The sequence below is a fragment of the Halichoeres trimaculatus genome, unplaced genomic scaffold (assembly GCF_033239565.1).
Source record: "Halichoeres trimaculatus isolate MK-OKI-2021-1 unplaced genomic scaffold, fHalTri1.1 fHalTri1_scaffold_1, whole genome shotgun sequence".
Taxonomy (NCBI): domain Eukaryota; kingdom Metazoa; phylum Chordata; class Actinopteri; order Labriformes; family Labridae; genus Halichoeres; species Halichoeres trimaculatus.
In genome coordinates this window covers 25,754,885-25,775,784 of record NW_027437179.1, presented here as the reverse complement: position 1 = coordinate 25,775,784, position 20,900 = coordinate 25,754,885, and the positions used below count along the sequence as shown (strand labels likewise).

The 20,900-nt window shown below is 39.9% G+C and overlaps 3 protein-coding genes across 4 annotated transcripts; 2 read left to right on the top strand and 1 right to left on the bottom strand.

Moving 5' to 3' along the window:
- Positions 1-947: 947 nt before the first annotated feature.
- fbxo42 (F-box protein 42) lies at positions 948-8,606 on the bottom strand. Of its 2 annotated transcripts, none has more exons than XM_074669451.1 (10): positions 8,410-8,606; positions 7,186-7,459; positions 6,859-6,975; positions 6,285-6,419; positions 3,938-4,091; positions 3,718-3,828; positions 3,251-3,347; positions 2,987-3,043; positions 2,763-2,879; positions 948-2,678 (listed from the first exon to the last, which is right to left on the bottom strand). In XM_074669451.1, exons 2-10 carry the CDS (start codon positions 7,454-7,456, stop codon positions 1,638-1,640), a joined length of 2,100 nt encoding a protein of 699 aa, XP_074525552.1. In that variant the 5' UTR covers positions 7,457-7,459; positions 8,410-8,606; the 3' UTR covers positions 948-1,637. The 2 variants fall into 2 exon arrangements, with proteins under 2 accessions (XP_074525552.1, XP_074525563.1); XM_074669462.1 differs by lacking the exon at positions 8,410-8,606 and adding an exon at positions 7,971-8,286.
- A 2,084-nt stretch (positions 8,607-10,690) lies between these two features.
- LOC141789919 (SUZ RNA-binding domain-containing-like) lies at positions 10,691-15,195 on the top strand. Its single transcript, XM_074669475.1, has 4 exons — positions 10,691-11,196; positions 12,330-12,379; positions 12,473-12,742; positions 12,858-15,195. The coding sequence occupies exons 1-4, from the start codon at positions 11,146-11,148 to the stop codon at positions 12,967-12,969; spliced, it is 483 nt and encodes a 160-aa protein (XP_074525576.1). The 5' UTR covers positions 10,691-11,145; the 3' UTR covers positions 12,970-15,195.
- Positions 15,196-16,191: 996 nt separating this feature from the next.
- necap2 (NECAP endocytosis associated 2) lies at positions 16,192-20,849 on the top strand. Its single transcript, XM_074673205.1, has 8 exons — positions 16,192-16,368; positions 18,240-18,340; positions 18,508-18,612; positions 18,947-19,028; positions 19,235-19,343; positions 19,583-19,727; positions 19,829-19,913; positions 20,059-20,849. Exons 1-8 carry the CDS (start codon positions 16,274-16,276, stop codon positions 20,102-20,104), a joined length of 768 nt encoding a protein of 255 aa, XP_074529306.1. The 5' UTR covers positions 16,192-16,273; the 3' UTR covers positions 20,105-20,849.
- Positions 20,850-20,900: the final 51 nt, after the last annotated feature.

Below are 20,900 nucleotides of genomic sequence, written 5' to 3'. Positions count from 1 at the left end.
GGCTTGATGTTACATCAGTGAACAGAGGAGTCCACCTGATAACCCTAGTCATGTGCCGACCCTCACTTCAAGCTGTTCATTCTGAATTCTGAAATTTGTACTATATTACAGATGGGATTGATGCTCCTTAGATCAACTTGTAAGCTTGTGAAAAGCGTACTTTTTTCACATTACTTAACCAGGGTTGGAATGTGGGTGTACTGTGGTTTTAAAACATAAAATAAAGGGACTTATGAACAAACAAAAGTCTTAAAACAAACTTTTCACTAACAATCCATGTACACAACACAGTCATTAAATCAGAAGTGTCTAAACTTTTGTGTTTAAACACCAAATTAGATTTTTGGAAAATGCTCAAGGGCCTGCACTTCCACAGACATTATGACTATTAACCATTCAAGTTATATAGTATTGCATAAACAAATTTCATAAGGAAAATCAGTAACTAGGTATTGTGAGATTTATTTTTGTTATTGTCAATGGCCAATGACAGAAAACATCCCCTGTCCCTGAGTCGTCTCTCATTACCCAATGATGCATGTGTACTTTTCTGCTCTTCAATGTTATGAGCCAAATAAACATCAGCTGATTCTATTTCTTCTGAAGTAAAGAGGATAGGCTATATAGGAAAAATAAAATATAAGAAAAGCTTGTATTGTCGTTATCATAACCTTTATCTTCTTTTAGTTATTTATTCACTTAATAGTGCTACAAATGGTTCATTTAACTATGGAAGCTGGATGGCGTATAACAATGGCCCTTTGGCTGTGATTGACCTCTGAGGTGGGCTTTGAGTTCAGACTAAAACCTCGTGGTTAGTCAAAAATACAGAATTCCAGACATCCAGAAGTCATTGTCATTTTCAGCAGCTTGAGTAAACGGGGATACAACCATAAGCTCCAGTATGTGAAACAAACATAAAGCACTCAGAGACTGTGCTAGAGGAGACATGGAGGCCTTTATTGTTCAACTATGTTTTATAGTACAGTGCCACATCTCTCACCCACCTTGGCCCCCCGACACACATTAGTCAACAACCTTGAACCACCACCGTGCACACATGACGAGAACACATACACACACACTCACACTAGTATCAATGTAAACATTGCAGGCTTAAAGAGTGATACAAAAAGCAAGGTAGTCTTTAACTGATCCAGTTACTAGGTCTGCTCTTGGGGGTTCCCCTCTCTCAAAAGTTCAGAGGGGAGAGACACAGAAAAACAGAGGTCTTGTTTAGTTGATCATTTTTTGTGGAAGAACAAGAAAACTGTTCTCTTTAACCACTGCAGTCATTAACACACGCAGGCACACACACACACACACACACACACACACACACACACACACACACACACACACACACACACACACACACACACGCACCCACACACACACAAACATTCAGATTCTCATTCAACTAAATGTTTTTTTTTATCAAAGTGTAGTTAAAGTGTTTCATTTTGAAAGCTTGCAGTAGGCAGAAGGGAGAATAGTGAATTTCTGAAGTGAAACATCTAACATTGATTATGTTCTTTTCCCATAATCCTCTGTACGGGAAAAAGGCCTTGTGTGTCAAATCCCTTGTGAGGTCACAGGGTGGAGCATCCGTCTTCTCAGTCCTGCCTGGTGCTGCATTACCTCTTAGCACGAACAAAGTACAAGGCGTTGGTTTTTGGGTAATACTTCACATTCTGTTTTTTGTCCATGAGGCCCCCAAAAATGATAAGCTCTCCCCGGCCCTGTACCACTGTGTGAAGGCTGGTCTCTGGGGGCCCTGTAACCGCAGCAGGGGTCCCATTCCCATAAACTCTCCAGGAAACCACCCCTGCAGATTTGGCCCGGGACACATCCAGCACGTACATCTGCATGGGCTTGCAGTTGAGAGACTGGTACAGAGGTTTCCCCACGTTCAGGCTCTGAGGCGGGTGATGGCCAAGACGCCGTGCAATAGGTGGTATAGCATGTCCATCAGCTCCTGCAGCCTGTGGAGGGCTGGAGGATGACGGGGGGGTGACAGGAGGACCTGCTCCTCCTCCATGAGAAGCCCCCTGTGTCTGAAGAGAAGATGATGAAGATGAAGATGGTAATGATGAGGAAGATTTGTTTTTCACTGCCTCCAGACCTCGTCGCAGGGCAGCTGGGGACACTCCTCCTGGAGGAGTACAAGGAGAGCCTGAAGGAGGAGTATGCAGGCCATTGGTGCTGGGCACCTCGGAGTGGTGAGCAGCAGATGGGGGGGACTCCCAACCATAGTCTGTGGGGGCAGGCAGGTGAGGACGGGAGGGAGGAGACGCAGCCTGGGCTGGGCTGGTCCTGGGAGAAGGGGATGATCCGTTCAATAATGGAGGAAGTGGAGGAAGAGGGGGGCTATCGGGGCCTTGAGAGGGAGATTGCTGCTGAGATGAAGATGGGCTTCCATCTCTGGCACTTCCTCTGGCTGAGGGTCGAGGTCTCAGTGTGCCCCACCGTCCATTGACGCACGGGGCCTCTTCAACAGCTCCCAGGACGACACCGGCAGCCCCACTCCGGACAGGAGACTGGGAGCGCAAGGAAGGCGGTTCAGGGCCCAGAGGGGCGGGCGTGGCACTTATGGGAGAGGGCCGAGAGTTAAGACTTGGGCTGAGGGGTGCACGGCCAGATGGAGCCTGGGAAAAAACCACCACGCACTGACCCACCTTGACATGAAAGACAAAAGAAAGGAAATTAGACATCAACTTTATAAGTACACACAAAGACATGCTGAATGAGCCAACACTTACTCTGCAAGCAGGGTGACACCACAGCTCTGGGGCTCCGTGGTCCTCATTTTCAACCTGCAGCTGCTGCCACCTCCAGGGCGGTGAGTCCATGTGGAGGAGCCAGGCATCTTTTAGAAGCTATGAAAAACAAAATAACAGGGTAACCTGAATGGTCGAATAGAATATTTGGCTAGATTCATGTTTGAATTAAGTTCTGTAGAATAATAAAACCACAGAGAGCTTACTGCATTAGGTCCACCACAGCCCCCCAAGATCAGCAACGTCTTGTCATCAATCACAATCTGACAGAAAATACATAAAAAGGCACGTTTTAAAAAAAAAAACAAGTTTTTAGGCTTCCAGTATCAAGTTGTGGAGTACCAACACTTTTGAAATGACTGATTGATCATTCTGCTTGTTTGGACCTGTTGAAATATTCAACCATTTCCATGAAATGAAGGAGATGGACTGAATGCTTTTTTCCAGCTTGAATGATGAAGTGTTCTCACCTGTGACTGGCCTCCACGTGGGTGAGGTGACGGGCCTGATATGGGTGGTTTTGACCAGGACCACTGCTCCAGATCCAGAACCCAGACTTCATTACTCCTGTCAGGTGCCACCAGATTTGACATGAAACATGTTAAACTGGGGAGACTATTGATGGTATTCACTAAAATACTAGTTAACAGAGACTAAAATCCAAATCTAAATTGTGTTAAAATTTAAAGTGGTGGCATCTGTAGCAATCACTGTTATGAGAGGCTTTTGACCTGTGAGTGTTAGATTTGTCAAATAATTGCACAACACATGTTGTGAAACTTTTGCTTCACACACATTTATGATTTAAAGAATGTTTCCTCCTGTTTTAATCCATACATATTGTTGTGTATATATGACATGAACTGTTATCTTTGTTGTACATTCAATGTGCAAAGGTTTGATTTGTTTTTTGGGAGGGAGGGTCATGTTTTCTTACATTTGTCGTGCTCCTAGTGATCCCCCAAACACCACCATGGTGTTTCCAATCACAGAGGAAGAGTGCCCAGCCATAGGAGGAGGTCCATGTGTGGTAACTATACAATTCCACCTTAAAACAATATTAGAGAAAATCATTCAACACAAAAACAGTAAAGAAAAGCTTCCCTATGTGTCACACCATCACAAACTACAGTCTAATGCTAAAAAACATCCCTCACCAGTTCTTTGAAGGAGAGTAAGTGTGGATTTCATCAAAAAACCTTTCTGGTTGGTGCAGTGGATATGGGCTGGGGCGAGTCCATCCCCCAAACAGCACCAACAAATCTTTGTGCATTACGAGAGTTGCTCCAGCTTTAGGAGATGGATAAGAGCCTGGGGAAGAAAAAACGATACACAAACTGTGTCACGATGATCAAGAATTCATAAAATAATAGATTAATAAGTTGTGCATAATAATTCATAGCCCAGGTATTAGTTTGATTGTTTTCTTTTTAACAGAAAATAGGGTTGTTTTGGTTTGTGGCACCACTGCTACAATAGTGGCGTCACAGTGAATTTAACAGAATTCATTAAATTTATGAGGAAAAACATGAACATATGCTTTACTGGGCATTAACAACCATGCTCTAAGCACTGGTGATAGACATCTCTCTTTGATGAGCATATGATCTGCATCAGATTGTGTGCCACCCCTAAACAATAACATCAATGTGCATCAGTGTATAAGCACAAAACCCCAACTGACAAAATATGCTGATACAACAATCTTCTTGAATGGACTATAGACACGCTTTACAACTTAATGATGTAATATCATCCCCTAACACATCTTGTAAAAATATTTTAAGTATCAACCTTTAATATGTTGTCTTTGCACTGTTTTGAATTAAATACAAGGTTTCGGTTAAATGCAAATCATCAAGATCTATTTTTGTCAACATTAAAGAGGCTATGAGTAGGATCTGTTTTAATTGGACTGCCTTGCCACCTTCTGGCATGGAGTGTCACACACACTGTTGTAAAAAAAATTTAGTGAAGTGTGTGTTTGTTTTGGAATTAAATGGAGACCAGATCGATACATTTTTTCTTTCTTCGAGACAACTTTTTACCAGATACATCCGCTGAGGTAAGGTATTTATCAGGACAGTTATGTAGCGCTTTGGTTTCAAACATGACAACAAGCAAACCTCATCAAAGCTGGCTGTATGCAGCACTATCAGCACCACTGTAGGCTAACATGTCAACAAGTAAACACTGTCAGTATGTGTGTAGTTTAGTAGCTATCTATATTTAGCCCAGCTGGCAGCCCAGTGCTCTAAGACATGTCTGTAATGTGTAATGTTAGTGAATCCTGGTTATGTCCTGTCAGCTATCTACCAAGCAGAACTAATGTAACCTCACTCTTCATTTTATTGATAGACTCATGTTTGAACAAACCACTACAGAATAACTGCTGCATGTGGGTTGGAATGGACATTATCCCAAACAGCTGAGCTCTTTTAGCCTTTAGCCCAGGCTGTATCACTCTCCTGTTTAGCTTTCTTCTGTCTTTTTTCTGTCAGACAGTTAAGCCCCGTTTCCATCAAGCAGTCTAGTTTAGATCAGTACGGTTTGGTACAGGTTGGGTCTGTTAAGCCTGGTCCTATTTAAGTTTCCACAGCCGACCATGCCCCCTCTTGGTAGGCTGTGTGTAAGCCTACCATCAGTTAAATAATAGCCTGACGCCAAAGCAGCGCAACACAGTGTAATAAATCCAATGAAGAAGAAAAATATGGCATAGTAAACAAAGAGCAACTATGGGAAACATCCAGCATTTATTTTTCTTTGTGACTGATATGTGGCTCTTTGTTACAAAGCGCAATCAAGTTTTGTTTTAGAGAACACTGTATGCTGCGAGGAGAAATACAGCCATTGCACGGTAAGCGACGATTCTTTTAACCATTCAACAGACTGCAGTGTTGTAGTTCCACCTTCCAGGATCAGTCTGGAACCCCTACGGAAGGGTCCCAAAAAGTGGAACGGCTCGTCCCAGCTATTCTAGGATTTGTCCCAGGATAATTGAGATGAATCAGTGGAAACGCCGTACAATGCATGGTGCCAAGGCAAACTGAAATGAACCGCTTGGTGGAAACAGGGCTTTATGCTCCTGTGTCAGACAAATTCATATTGTCAAAAAACATTATACCGGTATTATCGTAGACAGTATGATATGGTACACCCCTAGTGATGGAGAAACACTGAGATCAGTTTTGATTCCACACCCAAAAATGAGTTAAAAACAGCTGTCAAGCCTAACTCAACAAAAACTGTGTTCCCCAGTAACCAAAAGCTAACAGTGGTGAAAGGCAAGCTTACTTAACAAACCATTTCACTACAGCTTCATTTCATAAGTCCAACAGGTATGTTTTTATATAACCAACCTGTGAGACACTGTGTGCTCAGCATCTGACTGTTGTATAAATTAACTTATTTCACCCTCCCATGGTTACAAAAGCCTCATAAAGTTACTTTTTAGCTAGATGTCAATAAAAAGTTTCCTCTTTGCCTTTAACTGATAATCTGTACCTGAGGCCAAAGGGCGGATCCACTCCTTGCTGTTGAGGTCAAGTCTCCAGAGATCATTGAAGGCAGCATTGCAGCTACTCTGAGTGCAGCCCCCAAACACATACATAGACTGGTTTGAGTCATAATAACATGCACCTGCAAAAACAACAAAAGAAGACATTAACCACAACTTAGACTGTAAATTTCAGTTTTAAGTTATGTTTTTCATACACAGTCATTGTTTCATAATCAAGAACAACAATAATATCAGACCATAACGATATAACCTTTTCTTTAGACCTCTATATTTTTCTAACATTGTCTGTCTTTTCAAGTTATAAAGGCGGAGATAAGCTGACACCACATCTTGAAATTTCACAGCATTGTTTTGTGTCCTGGACTGAATCTATTTATAAGTGTGGTTAAAATACATCAGACAATGAAATGGATTAAAAGTGGAATGTTGCACTCTTTGTGAATCACTACCCTTATCTGCTGCACACTGGACTCAAAGTCTGATACTCAGCTAAAACTAAATTTAAACATTTTGACACAACAGACACATACTGATACGACTGAAGCAACATATACTGACTGTGTGAGAAGCGCTGAGTGATGGGTGTTCCTGGATATGGGTATGTTCGACTTTCCCACTGGATATTTCCCTCCTGCACAGCTCTCAAGAAACCATGGTAGCACTGATAGGCAACACCTAGTTTGGGCAATATAAAAGTAAACAACTGTAACACAGAAAAACTTCAGAGGAAATCAATTCCAATGAACCAGTGTAACTTTGTAAAACTCTTCTTTCAAGTGTGCAATACTATTTCACCATTCTGCTCATAGCATACAAGTGACAGAGCTCTGTGTGAATTGTTTATCTTTAAAGGCTTTCATAAAATTGTGTAGTAAAGAGCCATACCTTTGATCAGGCGATACCATTGCTTACAAACAAGCGCAGCAGTTTTGTGCTCCTGGTAAGGTGAGAGGAAGGAGAGAATGTATTCGAGAACTTCCTCCGGCAACTCCACCATCGTTCTCCCTTCACCTTTGGCACCACTGTCCATATTCCCTTCTTGTAGGCAGGACCCCATCTTCGCATCTACTTCCTCTGTTATCCCAGCAGGCTCTGCACTGTCGTCCTCTGTATCCATGGCAACAAAGCATCCATCTTCATTGTCAGGATGGGACATTGTCTGTTGAGACATGATGTTCTATTAATAAATGATCTGTTGTTAATGATGTTCAGGGGTATGTCTACCTTTAGCTATAATTAGGCGAGTGCTAAAATTAGCCATGATCACCGGTAGACTCATCTATTTCACGTCTGACCTACATTTTCTGACTGGACAAATAACAAATACAATAGCCTTTAACAGGGCGAGGGTAGCTTGTCCCGTTAAGGAAACTCAATGACGCTAGAAAGCTGCAGTTACAACAGAATTATACTTTACAACGCTGACCACTTTAAACTGTGACATCCACTGTCTGTAACGGGTGGTGCCCTTTCTTCTGACTGAGGTGTTGGCCCCTCTATATACCACGTTCCTGATTTGTCATTAGCCATATGATATAAATGAAATGCCGGACTGCCAATGCTAGTCAGCTCCTGGTGCTAAAGCACTACGATAGAAAATGATCAGGAAAGAAGATTTACGCCACACGGCAAAGAGATGGACGGCATGTGTCACACACACAGCTATCTACCTGACAAACTGACGACTGATGGTAACGAGTTTCCACATGTAACGTCTGTTCTTCGATGAATAGAGGCTAGCACCGGCTAACTATATAACTGATCACAGGCATCCCAGCTAGCATTAGCTAGCATCAATGAGCCTTCAGCTAGCGGCACATAACCAGAGTGTTTCAAAACCCCCCGCTTCACAAAGACGGAAATCTCTTCACGGCTAGTGTATCTATAAGTCACGGCATTATCTACAAATAACATTCCCAGCTAATGTTACATCCCATTAAAAGCTAGCTGACATCTCCATTCTTGTCTGCTGCTGATAATCTTCGCTAACACTAGCTTGAGCACAGGCTGTGTGCAGTAATTAACTGGCGCTAGCTCATCAATGGTCAGATACCTTTCCACACAACTTGATGCTATTTCACTCATTAACACTTTCAGTACTTGCAATACCGTTATTTGGACGTGGTTTTTATGGATAGTATGTATGTCTCCTCTGCTCCGGTATCAGCTCCGGAGGTATCTCTGCAGCCTCCAAACAGTCGCCATCTTCGCTCTGTGAACAGCGTCCTCCGCAGCACAGCGACGCTGTAGCAGCCGCTGACTGTGGTACCAGGGCTGGGTCCTGTGTACCAAACACTGCGCCCCCCAGCAGCTATTGGAGGTAAAATTAGAATTACCCCATGCAACAACTTTGGAACAAAGCAAAATAAAACTATAAATACCACCAATTGTGCTTAATCTTAGAAAAACCATCTTCAAATAAGGTAAAATATAAATAGCTGTTGCTGTACCTTCTGAAGTTAGAGTGAGGTCTGTATAAACTCTCCTCACTAAAATAAAACTACAACTGAAAAAACGGCACCCACTATCTTTCAAAGGACACCAGTCTGAAAGACAAATCCAGACCATTAAATTCATTTCAAACCCAACAATCTCCACCAACTTACACTGGCTGTACACACACAGTGTATATTTCTCTGTTCAGAGAAATAGAAGAAAAGAATCAGAAAACGTGGTTAAGTTTAGAAGATATCAGGTAAAAAGGAACTATAGTTCCTAACCCACCCTTTCGGTTAAGCTTATGGACCCCTTTTAACCAAGCTTTTTGGTTATGCACATGGAGCTCATATACATAAGCTCAATGGGCATTGTGTTGTTTGTAAGCTAACAGAGAAAAAAACAAACATCCAGCAAATAGAAAATGGATGGATTGTTACATCACATTACAGACAGACCAAAGTAGAAGGTGATTAATAAAAAGACTTAATAAAGTAGGAAAAAAAGATATTATTGATAATTTTTGAATAGAAAAAGCTTGTTCTAGTCACAGTCTCAGTAAGCAAAGTCTGTTTCACATTTTGCACAGTGCCAGAATACTGTTTTTTAATGGGCAAAAGTAATTATGCAATCATTCAGAGTAGCAATTGATTTACATCACCCCAACAAAAATTACTGATTTTACCAATAAAAGGTAATTTTCTTGACTGACTTAATAAGGCTGTTTATTCAGTGTCTCATAAACACTCTGATGTATAAACAAAATTCACCAACGTTGTATTGATCTCTAAAAAATGTTTCTTCTTCTTCTTCTTCTTCTTCTCATTATTATTATTATTATTATTATTATTATTATTATTATTATTATTATTATTATTAAAAACAAAATAACAATAATAATGATAAAAAAAGAATTAAATAAAAGAATTTATGTTTGCTGATGAATCTTTTTTGTTAGAATCTTTTTATTAACAAAGTTGCAAATACAACCAATGTAGCATTGAGATCTTAGATAGATACATAAAACTAAGGCACATGTCGTATTGAATGCATTCAAGTCAATTTGCAGAACAGAAAATCAAAGTTGGTCAAAAGTCAGCACAAATAATAATAATGAAAATAGACCAGCAGTTCACAAAAATCCCTTTAGTGTTAGTACAGTTTTGTGCCAAGAGGTATTGTTGCCTTTTCTTTTTCGTGACTTTAATGCCTTAATAATACATTATGAACTCATCAAAAAAAGATACAAAACTTTAGAGTTTATTTCATGTTTCTAAGTTAATAAATCGAATTTTAATTTTAAGATGAGAATGATGTTTACCAGAGAACTGTTTGTCTTGGTGTGGATAACAAATCCATATGTGGTGTCCTTTTGTGAAAATTCCCTTAAGTGAGAAACCTTTGAGTACTGTCAATCATGCCAATTTGCCAGAGGGCATTTGTGTATAGACAATGGAAACATATATCATCAGTAGTTTCACAGTTTTTACAAAATGCACAGTAATCTCTCGTAAAAGTCTCAGTAAGTAACGTGTTTTAATGCTGCATTTAAGACACTGTAGTTTAGCTCCACAAAGTAATGGTAGCAGTTCGTAAAAACGCGTTGTAATCATTTCCTTACAGTTGAAGTATCTGAATATATTGTGTCAGTATCATGTACAGCTTAATATGCAACGAGGCTGTGTTGACGGATCTTCGAAATACACTTGAACGCACCAAATGCTTTCAACATCATGCTAAACAAAAACAACCTGTAAATCCCCAAACGACAAACCGGCAGCACCACTTTGGTTCAAATGTATTACTTCTTATCAGCGGGAAAAAATTATAGTCTTAAGCCTTTACAAAATCTAAATTTTAAGTGGTCTATTTTGACTTTTAATTGTTTTTTTGCGCTTGGAAGCTATTGGCTAACGTTAGCATGTCAACGTCACTTACACTAACGTCACTTACCCTAACGTGAGTCTAACGTCATTTCCTTTGCCGTCTAACGCAAGGAAACTAAACGGTTAAACTTGACAGACAGCCAAAGGGAAACATAGCCAGGCGCGAATTAAAGCAATCCAAACAATTTTGTATATCTCTTTTTGCGAGGTAGCCTTTTTGGACGCAACCTCGTAGCCAGCAGCTGGTCAAGTGAAGAGGACGTGTGGCCGAATTTCAAGTAGCACGCAGCTGCCGAGGAGTCTGCCCTCACAAGTACAGCATTGAGTTAGCTGGCCAACACACGGCCAGGGCAGCGTTTCCCAGATTTGTGCGTTCTGCCTTCATCTTAACACAGCCAGGCGAAACACAAGGATAACCGTAGCTGTGTTTGAGCCCAGCCCCACCGTCCGAAATCCCCGCGTGGATGGGGAAATAACAATCGAGTGGTGCTAAAGAGGTAACCAGCCAGCAGTTCTGTTAAACATGGAGGATGATGAGGTTGCTGAGAGCTGGGAAGAGGCAGCGGACAGCGGGGTAAGAAAACACCACCGTCGCACCATTACAAATAAGGTCGTAAACTTGCTAAACTTTGTAAAATATATAACAGCACACGAAACTCGGCGGCACTGTGAATGGGTCCGTCTCTCAAATATATAGCCATGTTATTTATTTATTCAGAAGTCTGTCTTCCTGATTGAGCCTTACAGGCCTCGGCGTTGGGGAAGGAAAATAGACCATCTATGGCTTCCTGTCATTTTCGAGAGTATCATTGAGTCTTTATGCTTGATGCATTTCTTTAAGCATACACGTGGGAAACCTAAGGGTTAAACAGCAACGAAGACTAATTCTTCCCAAAGTGGACTCCATCCTACTTTATCCCCCATTGATTAGATCCGCCCATTGCGGAAACAAGCTACATTAGGGTGAATCCTTACAATACAATAAAACGTGGTGTGTGGATTTCAAACAAAATGTTTGTGCACTGAAAACAAATATATTTTGCAGATGCTCCTAGATTCTGAACAATATGGTAAAATAATCTGTCAGCAGAAGTAAGTGCTGTCACTGTCCGCATCATTAAATAATATTTAAATGGATATACACCTCATATGCATGTGACACACATACATGATGCTATAACTCTTAAGGAAATGCTAAATTTGAATTTTATTCTTCTCCCCTTTAATTCTAATTAAGATAACACTGAAATCAGGTGTTCTTAAGATAAGTAGAACTCATACTTTATAGTTGATGGAAGAATTTCAATTACAGTATTAGAATACATCCAACATACATGCATGTAAGAAATCACTGTACCAGAAAAGCCCTTTTGAACACAAACAATGAAAAGGCCAAACGCTTGAGGGAAAAAAACAAATTGCCAAAATGTTTTTTGTTCGTAATTTCTTATTTTGGGATTAAGTCAATATATACATTACTGTACTTGATTACTGAATTAATAACTTGTATTGCTGGAACATAAATGTGTCGAAATGAGAGGAACTGAGGAGAGGAGAGCAACATAGTGGTTCCAGACCCCAGCATTATAAGTCAGTAGCAGTGTAAATGGCTTGGAAGGCTGTACCTTGTTTTTCAGGTTACTGAAAATGACAAATGGACCTGCTGGACATCAGAAAAAATGTAAAATTGTGTATTTTTTCCTCCAGGAAATAGAGAGAAGACTGGAGGCAAAGCTGAAAATAAATCAGGAGGCAAAGTAAGCAACAAACATTATCAGTTTGATATTCATTGTATTAATAAATACATTGATTACTAGAATTTTTTACCTTTCATTTTTGTCCTGTAACAGGAAAACAAACTCTGGTTCAGCTGGCTCACCTGTTCGGACTGCTATTGTAATCCAGGATGACTCCCTGCCTGCAGCACCCCCACCACAAATTAGAATTTTGAAACGTCCCTCAAATAATGGTATTGCAGGAAACCCTGGATCCTCAAATCGACCATCTCAGCAGATGAAATCTCTGGCCCAACGTGAGGCAGAGTATGCAGAAGCTCGGCGAAGGATTTTGGGTAGTGCCTCTTCAGATGAAACCCCTCAGGACAATTCAAGCCAGGACAGGTATGGCTTTACTAACTGGGAGTTCAAATTTCAATTTGCACTGTTTCTCAAACTACAGAAGACCCCAAAGCGAATGGTTTTGATATCTAATCTTGTTTAATATTTTGCTCTATAGGCCAGTGAGGATGAGTGGGCAGCAACCTTCGGAACAAGTTCGTCCAAACAATCATGTGATCCGCCAGCCTACCGGTCCAGATGGCACCACAGGCTTCCGACTCGGCAGATAAACAGGAGCTACCTGAAGTGAGAGGAATTTAAAGGGATGTGTGTGGAATGAAGAGTAGAGTTGGGGGTGACAAAACTATTGGACAGACAAATGAAAACGTAGCATGGACTGATACAAACTCTTTCACCCTCTCTCTACTCTACTCACTGACATGGTCTTTGCCTTTTACCCAGTCTTTTTCTCTTGCGGAATCGTTCAAGGGGCTGGCAGAGATCAAGATCTGAAACTCTGGCTGTTCCACACTGTGAACAGGCTTTGGCCTCATATCCCTTCACACTGTGATACTTTGATGTACCATGAGGTGCCCTGTGATTTCAAGTATGATTGGCCGGCCAGGTGCCAGGGTGTCAGGTGTGATTCTGAATGGAGCTTATAAATCTGTGGGGTTTCCCCAGACACAGCTAACTTAATGAGCGGGCCTTTCCACTGATGGACAGGGGATCACGGCTGGGCGTCCACCGGGAAGTTGGCTATAGATTGTCAGTCCAGTGGAAACTTAGTGCGTGACAGGAAGGCGCTATGCATTCAGCACCTTGAATGCATGCTGTCTGGGGGTCTAACTGATCCACCCCTTGTGTAAAACAAGACTGTTCTTCAAAGTGTGTTTCAACACTGTAGCTGCAAAGCAATGGTAGAGGAACAGACCAGCGCTTCCTGCTATGAAACATGCCCGGTGGGCACGCAGCCTGAGGCCAAAGATTGCAGAGAGCAAGAAGAGAATGTCACAAAAGTTTATTCGAGCAATAAGAAATTTACTTCCTTGACTATGATTTTTTGTATTGCCTAAATACTTCTGCTGTTTTTGTGTTTCAAATTATTTTGTTTTAAAGTTTACAGTGTTCTTTTCTCTCATGTTTTTGATTTTTTTTTCTGTATTCAAGTCAAGACTTGTAGTGAACCAGAGATTATATGATGTAGCCTGCATAGCTTTTAGGTAGTGTTATATGAAATATTTTAGCAATTTGGAAAAGGTCCAACCCTGACCAGAAATGAAAATCTGAAGTTCAGAAATATGTGTGTGCCTGTTTCTAAACGGGAAAAATGACTTCGCTGCATTGGTTATAGAAAAAGAAGAGTATGAGTAACTTCTTCAGTCAGTTGACTAATAGAGTAATTAAATGGTTCCAAATAAATCAAGAATAACTTTTCCATGCCCAGCAATGAGGAGGATTCAGCCACATGACAACTGATTTATTCAGTAAAGTCATCGTGTCAGGGAAATTGGCGATGAAAACTACGAAATGACCAAGTATTGAAAAAATATAATCTCTTGATTTGTGTCCTTTTTACAGGGAAGCTAAATTCTCCTGTCCACTTCTGTTAAATGTCTTTCCTGTGACGTTCCTTTCAAAACAGTGACTTTTACACTATTATAAACTTGTTTGCAACAATGAAATTAAGACACTGATCAGCTACCAGTACTGATAGTTTCTTCCAGGTTCACAGTTAATGAACTTATACAATTTCTAAAAATTTTAACACTTCTATGCCTTAAATAACAATTGATTCATGGTTTCATACATGAACTTAATGTGTAGTGTGCATTAATCTTGTGATTAGTTGATAACTTCATGGAATGAATCTCATCTCATGTCATTGAGGGAGGCACTGGTTTTATGGTAGTACAAAGAAACGCTTCGTAAGTATGCAGGTCTGCTGTTGTGACAGCAAGGTTTTATGAGGCACAGTTTGTAAGATTCATTTCCAGCATCGTCTGATCGCTGATACTTGAGCTCTGTAGAAGTAAAACCGTAAAAAGTAAATGAAACAATTAGCTTTTCCATTGCAAACAACTCATCAATGCAACTCAAACTGCTGCATTTGTATCACATATTTCAACCTGACTATGATAAGTGCACTGTTTCAGTGAAGTTACATGTTTTTCCTAAAGTATAGACATTTTCCATGTTAACTTTAACATCTCAGTGTATTTGGGTGTATAAGACGTTGCACACTGTTGGATGACATTCATGGATCACATCTGGATTTGCAGCGTTTAGGATTCATGGCTATCACAAGTTGTTCCCAGGGATTGTGTTCAACTCTTGAAATAAAATATTTGTTAAAATTTTAAATGAAAAACTGAAAGCATAAGGCCATCTTATTCTTTTGTGATCATTCAGCAAAATACCAACTAAAGTCTTTTACACCAATCTGTCCAGTTTTTGATGTCAGTGTTATATTGAAACTTGAAGAACTCAAACGACATTTGAATACCCTTTAATAAACTCACTTCAAATGAGGACTGGGGGATGTTTGTTTTATTTTCTGTACAACCTACTTTTTAGACAGGAAAGTAAAATGAAACATGCATCTTTTTCAATGTTATAATTATAGTTTTAACCCTCTATATAGTTAGTGATGGAAAGAGTTCAATCTTTGAACCCTTCCTGTTTTTATCTCCTGCTTACTCCAACTTTACTCTCCCAGCTTCCTTCATCAGGTCTCCATACACACCAGAAAAAACAGCAATAACCACTTAACGTGTTTTTTTGTTTAAAAAAAAAAACTCCCTCATGAATAATGGTTATTCAGAGGGCAACTCAAGAGGCTGCTGGTAGAATCCAGAACATCCATTTCCACAAATAACATCCCAATGCCTGAATTTGAATCCAGAACCTGCTTGTTGGGAGGCTGCAGTTTTGAACAACTCTTCCTTTGCCCCCTCCTTTGCTTAATTACTTTTGCCCCTTTGTGGGTTTTACACGTTTGCCTAATTTTCCACCTGCCTCCACCTTCAGTGGTTGTAAACCAGACCACTCTAGCTCCACACAGTGAAGGCCCAGAACCTTTTCACTGTGGGCTGAAAGTGCTAACCTCCACTATAATACTGGCTTTGCAGCATTAACTTGTAGCTTTTTTCAACTTTTGGTACACTGAGGCATTTGTGTAACTGTTAGGTGGCAGTACTCAACACTCAAATCAAATGCATGCTTGTTTGGAGTTTATTTGTTTTCTCTCAGTCATTTATATGTCTGCTCCATTCTCCAATCGAAAATGTCACAGTTTCATAGCTGTTTCCCCAATTTTAAGGCTATATTTCAGGGGCAAATGTGCACATGATGACAACCCTCACACTTATTTGAGGGTTGTGTTCCGTTTCCCCCACTCAGTTACCTTACTAAAAAAACTTTATTGAAGTTGTCAGTCTCGTAAGACCATCCAAACCAGACGCGGCGCTGTTTGAATGAAGCACTGCGGGTTATTTGGATTGGCTCGACGAGGTTCACCCGTTCAACTCAACTCCAGCCGAGGTGTACATTGAAGTCGGAAGTTGTTTGGATAGTTTAGTGAAACTTGACAAAATGGCAGAAGACAACAGTTATGAGTCGATGCTCTGTGTGAAACCTGAGGTCCATGTTTATCGGATCCCACCGCGGGCGAGTAACCGTGGATATCGGTAAGATGTGTTCAGAGAGGAGAAACTTGAAAGTCTCACTCTGTGAGAGACAAGTGTCACTTTGCAGGACTATTTATCTGAGTTGCGCCCATCGGTGAACACACACTTAGTAAAGTAGGCAATTATTTATCTCTGTGTCGACGATGGCAGAACATAGAGTCAGAAATCAACGTCGGTTAGTGAGACATGAACTTGTGGATACACAGTGTACGGCTAAGTACGTTAATACTGACGGTGGCATTATTTTGGGACACCACTCTGCCGCTGTAACTTTATCCTCTATCAGAAACAGGACACCGTCGTTATGACTTCGTCCACAAACATTTCCTAACCTACGTCTAACACCTTGTGACACTGAGTACCTTTAGTGGAGGACAACACAAACATTCTTCGCACTCAAAATTAGCCCGCAGGAGTTTTGGATGGGTGTTTCTGTATTTCTTGCAAATGGTGAAGGGTCGCAGGCTGTGGGGTAAGCGTTCATCAAATGCAGGGGCGTGTCCCCATTTTTTTGAGCAGGGTGGCCCACTTGGGGCACATGCTGCCTTCATGTATAGTTTTACACACCAGAAAAAAAGTTTTTGAGTTAGAAAATGAACCTGAAGATCTGCCTAAGGACAACAATATCTCAGAAAGTGCTCAACTTGTTGATTTGACTTTATATTTGTTTTTAATACAGAGGGCATACAATGTGTTCTTGGTGCTAAATGACTTTATACACTAACTTCATTTTCATTTTTTCACTCAAACATAATTAGTAATGTGTTTTTGCTATTTGCTGTTGCCCACTTCGTGAATTCATTTAAAAAAAATAATTTTTTTTTTTTTTTTTTAACATTTGTATGGTTTTTAACCCCTATTAGCAAGGCAGTTGTGTTACTTTAGGCTTACTGTCAAACTGTGTACATCTTGACTTCAAATTGGAAGCACATGACCATACCAAAGATGGAATAATGGCTATACCATCTGCTATATATTACTTAAGAATTTAGAGTGTAGGATGTACTGAACATGACATACTTATTTTGAAGGTAGTATGTATCACGACTATTTTGTTTGATCCGTTTTATAGCATCACTGGTTTTCAGTTTTGGAAAGTGGTAGTAAAGTGTGGCCAAACTGGTGACAAAACCAACTCCTTAGCATCAACTTGAATTAAAAAAAAAAGTTAATAAGTAGTTTATAAGGACTTTAATAACTGTTATAGAAACAGTCACCTGTGTGATGGGTAACAACTCTGTTATGACTAGGAATGACATGTTTCACCAGCGTGTTTGTCACATTACTGCATTGCAAATGTAACAGCATTAAATGGTAGCTTTGTGGTATTGTAGTGGTAATGGAAACAGAGAAAACTGATTGTCACATGCTACAAATGGAAAAAAGAAGAACAACATTAGCACAGTTCATTTTGGGAAATAGTATGTGAAGTAGAGCGGTCTGTTGCATGCTGATTTTTTCCTAATCATTAGGGTATCAGGGTATTTTGCAATACTGCAGATTTTGCTTTTGTTCCCATAATACCTACTAAATTTTGGCTAAATCAGTATGTACTCCTAGTATACAAGGATCATAGGAGTTTAGTTGAACAACAATCTAGTCTACTCTTAATCTCATAGAGTTTTTTTTAAAAAAAAAGTAAGACTCTGACTGTCGTCATTGCTTTTGCTGTCCTTAAAAGGATTAAGAACATTTCAGAACAAAACAGATCTCTGTGTTCACCCAGGTCTCATTATGTCTTCCTGAAAATGTTAAATTTCACTTCCTCATGCCTTGAAAAGCTACAGCTGCCTATGTTAAAACAGTGACATTTCTCAGTGTGTGATGAGCTGAAAAAACCCCTTACATAATCACGTTTCCTGTCTTTCTAGAGCTGCTGACTGGAAGCTGGATGAGCCTGCTTGGAGTGGTAGAATGAAAATTACTGCTAAAGGCAAAATGGCCTTCATTAAGTTAGAGGACAGAAACACAGGTAAAAACACCTGGTCACTATGACTGGTTTGAGTTTGTCATTATGGACATCACTTTAAAAAAAGCCCTGTGAGGGTTTGCAAGATATACCGCCCATCTCTATCACAGCAAATAGTAGTGTGGTCATGGCAATGCTTTAACTAACTGTTGACAATTTGCCATGTGCAGGAGAGTTGTTTGCACAAGCTCCAGTTGAACAGTATCCAGGCAGTGTTGTTGAAGCGGTCACAGACTCAAGCCGATATTTTGTGATCCGGATAGAAGATGGCAATGGTAAGTCACTTTCATCAGTCTTATTTTCTCTTTCCAACTTTGTTTCTAAGTTAAGAGGTGGTACAATTTTCTACAGCAAAAAAGTTGGTGTTCCCTGAAAGTGTTTGTTTTGTCTTTAATGTGACATTATTTTTACCCCAAATTTTGCAGGTCTTGTCAAATATCTCCATCTGTCAATTTTTTTTCTCATTCAATTGCAGTAACATTTCATTACTATTCTATTTTATTGTCTTTTTAATGTAAACAAGCCTGTTGCAGTGTAGGAAAGTTAACTTTTAATGTTTTTAAACTTTTAATGTATTCAAAAAAAGTTCCCCAATGTGTTTTTGTTAAGGACGCCATGCTTTCATTGGTCTGGGTTTTACTGATCGTGGAGACTCATTTGACTTCAATGTAGCTTTACAAGACCATTTTAAGTAAGTATTCTTCTGAATTAGCCTTCATCTTTGAAATCTTCTGATTTTTGTTTTTTCATTTTACCTATAAAAAAAAACTGGTTTTACGTGTTGAATATTTTTGCATGAAATAATCTCTCAGCTGTATCTTGCTGCTACAATGATCCTTGCTGAGTGTTCAAAACATTTCTGTTAATATTAAAATACTTTTGACACGTTTTTTCAAGGTGGGTGAAGCAAGAAGGTGAGCTAGCAAAACAAGAAGCTAGTCAGAGTCAAGCACCCAAGCTAGACCTCAGTTTCAAAGAGGGGCAGACCATCAAGATAAGCATTGGGGTGAGTATTCAGACTTAACATTAGAGAAAGAAAGCAATTATTTCAGCTCCTGTGGGAAATTTTTGCTTCTCTTGACTTTGCTCCCTCTGGTCAAAGCGGCACACTAGAAAAAGACCATGTCTTCACTGTGGGGATCATTTTGTCCAACAACTTAACACCTTAAAATATATTACTTTAGTATTCAATTTTAATTTACTGTAAAGTATTGAAAAAACTGCAATAACTGTGTTGGAAACTAGAATATCAAAAAGAAGGATGCAGGAGGTGCAAAACCACGGCCCATGGGTGGGGGTTTGCTCCCACCGCCACCAGGTGCGAAGGCTGGAGGGGTCCTCCTACCTCCTGTTGGACAACAAACAGTTCCAGCTGCGCAGTCTAACCCTGGTAATCATTGCACTTTGATGTTTCATAATAATTTTAAAATGGTTTCCATGATTTAAGAAGAATTCACTTTGCCTTTAATAATTGAGTTCTTCCAAATCCAGCCCCTCTTTTAGACTTTGGATCCCCAGTTCCTGCTGCGCAGCCCAGCTCTGACTTATGGGGGGATTTCACATCTGCAGGTTCCAAGTAAGTTATTAAGAATTGACACATCATTCTTTTTTTTAGTTATTCACCTTGTCATTTCCATCAGTTATATATTGTATTTTTATTATAAATTCTTCCCCACTGCCATTACTGTCATCATCACCATCATCCCTCTCCTCCTCCACAGCTCCAGTAAAGACACGGCCAAATCAGGATGGGTGCAGTTTAGTTGAGTTATGAGAACACATGCACACACTCAGGTTGCATACATTCCATGGACAGGTCCATCAAGGGGGGAAGAAACTAAGAGAGGAACTGTTAGAAAATGTGACCGGCTCATTCTCTGCACCTGTTCTAAAAGACACTGATCAAGTACTCGAGTAGCCCGCTGACCAACAGACTCTGAAGGATCAAACTGTAAAATGTTCATTTTTTTACAATCATCTTTCTCTACACTATGCTCTACACTATGCTATGCAACCAGTGGGGCTTGACTTTACTGCCTCATGTTCTCAGTTATGCCTTCACACCAGCAACACTCAATTCATCAAATTCAAACGTTTACCTATTGAAGTATCCATGTTTTATCTAGCTATAATCCAGAATGTGTGTTGTCTTCTCTATTTTAGTCATCCTTTTAGGAGATCTTTCAAATTTCTATTGAGATTCGATTGGTTGTATGTTAAAATTCTATATGCCATCATCTAATAATCCAGAGACTTTTGATTTTAATTACTGGGGGAAAGTCCTGATTTCCATTTTGTCAGTGATTCACAGTTTTTTTTTTTTTTCATTTGTCTGTTTGTGTTTGCTCTCCATTTGTCCCTGCCTAGTGTGTTGTTGCTTTTTAAACGTGCCTTTTACCAAATTTAATTTTCCATAATTTTTGTTGCTAGTGAATATTGAGTATTTTGATCAAGTGCCTTTCTGGAAAAAAATAAGATATGAATTGTAAAATTGTATGTCTTTTTGTAAATAAACTTATTTCATGGGCTTGTGTTGTTTTTTTTTTAGTTAACTTATCCAAAA